We start from the raw sequence: 4,394 nt of genomic DNA, 5'->3' as shown, positions 1-4,394 counted from the left end.
CACTTGAGTTCTGTCACATCTGGGGCTGGGGTTAATACACAGGGCAGCTTTGAGACCGATGGCAGTGGTACAGGTGATGGGGTACACAACAGGGGCATAGCTGTCAGTTAGCACTGAGCAGCATGCGGCTCAGCTCTGGATGCTTTAGAGGTAAAGGGACAGTCTTCTGAGAGCCTGTCACTCCTGTGAGGACACCTGTGATTCTGGAAGCATCCATGATGAATGGGAGGCGCATCAAGCTTTTGGGACAATAACACTTTATTTTTCTAACACACATAATATATAAAAGGAAACAATTTGCAAATTTACAGACAAAACCATATATATATATATTTGTATGTATGTATGTACACACACACACTTAACAGATGCACACATACTCCAATAGCTCTTGCCAGGCCAGGTTTTCATCTCTTAAGTACCATTCTCCCACTTAGACTCTCCTGGGATCTGGGCCCATAAACTCGCATGTAGAAATTTGGTATTAACCTACCTATGAGCTTAATCCCCATACCAGTAGACCTCCTCTGTCCATCGCTTCTCTTTCAGTCTCCCATTCTCCACTGAGGAAGCAGGAAGCTCAGGCTCAGTAAATAGCCTTCACTCAAATGAACAACAGTGCTGACCGACTAAAGGATTACCACCAAGCCCTGACTTCTGCCCAAAGGAAAAATATCCCAAAAATCCCTGAAAGAGCAGCAGGCAGGCAGGCACAGAAGCAGTGCTGCAGCTGCCTCTGGACTGTGGGCCTCTCTCGAGGAGCAGTGTGAACAGTGTATGTGACCACGTGTCCAGGTCCCACATCATGTGATACAGCCTGTGAGGGGAGAACACCTGCTCAGAGGGGCAGGCCCACGCAGCTGATGGCAGAAGATGGATATGCAACCTTTGGCTGTGTACAGAAAAAATCCATTTGGGAAAAGGGGAGGAGGGGACAAAACCCTTCCCATTCCTGGGAGACTGAGGCTCCCAGTCACTTGGGATAAACATTACTCAGTGGACACAAAGGAGGACTTGGTCTCTAAAGCCAGGCCTCCATGGCCAAATGAGATCCTCCAAATGGTACTTGTCCCAGTTCTTGGCCCTCTGGACCTGAGTGGGAGTCTTCCCTGCTGTCCCTTTAGCTTGGGGTGAAGACTGAGCAGGGAGCCGGAAACATTGGTGAGTCAGCTAATGCCTCAGATCGATGTATTTCTCTCCCTGAAAGGGGAAGAGAAACAACCAGAACATGAAGAACCATGGGGTTCACAGCATGAACACCAAAAGGAGAGATAATGAAGCAAAAGCTGATGAATTTGCAACAGCCTTGAGGCAAGCAGCAGAAATGGGAAGGGGACAAGAAAAGATAGATGTCCCCCAACTAACTATCTGCAGTGGGGAAAGAGGCTATGCTTTTAGCAGAATATAGGGTTGGGGCTTTGCTGTCTTTCTCCAGGGTCCCTCCACCATGGGCCTCGTCCTGCCATTGTCAGTAATGTAAGGCAGGATGGGCCTGCTCCCCATCTCCAACCAAGGAGGAAGGACAGAAAGAGTTAGTGTTCAGGAACAAGTACCATCAGCCCACTACCCCCGATTCCTGGCCTCAGGAGCTGCCTCCTACCTGGTCTCCTGGAGCCCTCTTGTCACCGGTGCTGCCCTGTAGGAGAGCCATCTCTTCTGGGAGCTTATCTGACTTAACTTCAACTACAAATTCACTCTTACGAGTCGGGGATAGCGTGCTGGGAGGAGGGAGGTGAGAGGTTGGCAACTCGGGGGACAAGGGAAGGGAGAGCCTTTAGGGATGAATACTCTACGGTCTCTGGTGCTGTGGGGCCAGCTCAGGAAGGGAGGACCCGAGGAGATGTGGCGGATGGACGCTGGGCAGTGGGCGGTACGAAAGGTCCAGTTTCTGCTCTCAAGGGTAAGTGGACACTAGGTAGAGGAGGTTCCTATGAGGTAGCAAGCTGGGCAGGCAAAAACGGGGAGGGATTGAGGGCCATGAGCCTGGCTTACATCTCTTGTTTTCCTGAGCGTCCACACGGCAGTTTGCCCTTCTTGTAGAAGAAATAGAGGGTAGCACCCAGTACAGCAAGGACCAAGATACACACGATTACAGCCACAATGACCACACCTTTGCTCTCTGGCTGTGGCAGCTTTTTCTCTGTCAGACAAAGACACTTGTAGTCACTCCCTGCCCCAGGCTGCCACATCGCTGTTGCTGCCCCACCCTAGCCAGCCCAGGGTGACAGATGGGCTGTTACTATTTCTTCACAGGGCAGAGTGGGAACCCTGGCAAAGGCCTGGCTTACCTGTGGAGGTGCTGTTGGCTCTGGTGTGAGGACCGACTGTGGAGGTGCCGAGGCCAGTGGTCTGGCGGAAGTCAGGTGTGAGGGTGGTTAAAGTGACTAGGAGGCAGAGGGAGGGCTTGTTAGTAGAAGCGCACGTTAATGCCCTGGCCTGGGCATGCCCGTCATTCTTGGCGGGGAGGCAGCTCTTACCCAGCTTGAGGATGATGGCGGTGGTGTTTGAGCCCTCGGAGTTGGAGGCTGTACATTCTGCACCTGTCTCCAGCAGCTCTGGGGTCACAAGGACATTGAGGGTGCTCACAGCTGTCTGTGGATCTGGGTTCCATTCCGTTGCCTAGAAGGAAATGTACAGCTCAGAGGGGGAGGATCTCCGGCCATGGCCTCAAAGCCTCGGCAGGGATGGCAGGGATTAAGAGGACGGGGAAGATAAATGAAGCCTTCTCACCGAGGCGTTGACATTCCAGGAGATAGTGGGCTGAGGATGTCCTGAAGCCTCACAAGACAGGTTCAGCACTGCGTTCTCCTGCACCCACACCTTCTTCTCCTTTAACGCCATCCACGGGGACCCTTGGGGGAGGGAAGGGTTAGACCCCCAAATCGCCCGCTTCTACTTTCCCACCACAGCTCTCAGGGTGCCAGCTGGTTTTTTTTTTTGACCTCCGACATCTCAAAGCCATCCAATTTGGGTTGATCGCTGTACAAAGGGCCTCACCAAAAATGCCCACGCTGACCAGCTGTGTGCGATTCAAGCCAGGAACACTAGGAACAGATGCCATGCAGAGATACTGTCCCCCTGTTTCCCGTTTCACGTTGTTTAGCTGGAGGTCAGGCCCCTTGCCCAGCAGCTGGCCTGTCTAGGGGTGAGAGGTAGGTCAGGGGGATCAGAAGGAGCAAGCTCGCACCAACAGTCTCAAGGCCATCTGTACCTTGTCTCTCAGCCACTCGAACTCAAGGTCCTGGTTACTCTCTGCCTCACAGGTCAATGTGAGGCTGTCGCCTTCCTGGGCTTCAGGGGCAGCTGGATTCACTCGAACATCAGACACATCTGGAGGCATAGCAAAAGTGTCAGCCTGGGCAGGCCCCCCCCAGATCCCCCTCGCCTCAGGCTGAACCTCACAGTTCACTAGCAGCTCCTGGGAGTCACTTGACAGGGTGATCATGGTTTCCAAGTCCAGGCTCTGACACTGGTAGAGCCCACTGTGCTGCCTCTGCGCAGGTTCCAAGACCAGGATACCGTTTTCATCGGTGGTCTCCTCCTCCATCTCCCCAGTGTTGGGGTTCTGGGGGAGGACAAGAGGGTAAGATGATACCCCTCCAGCTTCTGTGTCTGCCTCTTTGCCTGTGCCCTTGCACAACCTCCATGCACCCACCGTGGAGCCCTCCGAACCTGCTTGTTGATAGTGAAGTCGGGCTGTGGGTTGCCGTCCGTCAGACACCTGATTTTCACATGGTCCCCTTCCTTCAGCAGTCCCTCAGGCTCTACTTCCACCCACACTTTTTCTGCAGGGTCTGCGTGGGCAAAAGCAAAGGCTCTCAGCCCAAGGCTTGGCCCCGAATTTTATGCAGAGGGACCAGCAGAAGTTCCTACCAGGCCCATCCCCCAAAACCAGAGGAGCAAGTCAAGACTTACAGAAAACAGGAACAGTGACCTCCTTAGATTCCTTCATGTGGTTCCCACTGGGCAGCCGGTAGTTGAGTTCACAGTAAAATTGGGCTTCTTTGTCCTCCTTAACTAGCTGTGCCTTCAGAACACTCTGCAAGGTGTACAAGCCACTGGACTCCACAATCTGTGACGACTGAATCTGGACACCTGGGCAGGAGAAGGGACGCAAGACTTGGCCTCAGCACCCCTCCGTCCCCAACTTCTCCCGGGGATTAGCAGGGAGATCTCTAAGGCCCATAGCCAAATACAAACTAGTGCCCCTTCAACCCAGCACTTTTATTGCTTGTTATCTGCCCTAAAAAGACATTTACGCAGCCTGGCGGTGGTGGCGCACGCCTTTAATCCCAGCACTCACTCGGGAGGCAGAGGCAGGCGGATCTCTGTGAGTTTGAGACCAGCCTGGTCTACAAGAGCTAGCTCCAGGACAGGCTCCAAAACCACAGAGA

At 53.3% G+C, this 4,394-nt stretch overlaps 1 protein-coding gene across 3 annotated transcripts in view; it reads right to left on the bottom strand.

Moving 5' to 3' along the window:
- Positions 1 to 217: 217 nt before the first annotated feature.
- Mcam (melanoma cell adhesion molecule) overlaps positions 218 to 4,394 on the bottom strand; it is an 8,908-nt gene continuing 4,731 nt past the window's right edge. The window contains exons 6-16 of one of the 3 annotated variants that reach the window (XM_050120069.1): positions 3,916 to 4,095; positions 3,673 to 3,794; positions 3,403 to 3,565; positions 3,212 to 3,330; positions 2,998 to 3,139; positions 2,731 to 2,852; positions 2,478 to 2,619; positions 2,289 to 2,384; positions 1,993 to 2,140; positions 1,601 to 1,718; positions 219 to 1,200 (exon numbers count right to left, since the gene is read on the bottom strand). In XM_050120069.1, coding sequence (XP_049976026.1) covers positions 1,171 to 1,200; positions 1,601 to 1,718; positions 1,993 to 2,140; positions 2,289 to 2,384; positions 2,478 to 2,619; positions 2,731 to 2,852; positions 2,998 to 3,139; positions 3,212 to 3,330; positions 3,403 to 3,565; positions 3,673 to 3,794; positions 3,916 to 4,095 — 1,382 coding nt within the window. In that variant the 3' untranslated portion in view covers positions 219 to 1,170. Of the gene's footprint in view, positions 1,201 to 1,600; positions 1,912 to 1,992; positions 2,141 to 2,288; positions 2,385 to 2,477; positions 2,620 to 2,730; positions 2,853 to 2,997; positions 3,140 to 3,211; positions 3,331 to 3,402; positions 3,566 to 3,672; positions 3,795 to 3,915; positions 4,096 to 4,394 lie in introns of all 3 variants that reach the window. The other 2 variants (XR_007588347.1, XM_050120070.1) reach the window with 2 other exon arrangements.

Source organism: Alexandromys fortis, unplaced genomic scaffold (genome assembly GCF_014885135.2).
Source record: "Alexandromys fortis isolate MF-2015 unplaced genomic scaffold, M_Fortis_MF-2015_v1.1 scaffold_190, whole genome shotgun sequence".
NCBI lineage: Eukaryota > Metazoa > Chordata > Mammalia > Rodentia > Cricetidae > Alexandromys > Alexandromys fortis.
The sequence above is the reverse complement of the archived record's forward strand: the minus strand, read 5'-3'. Positions and strand labels throughout refer to the sequence as shown.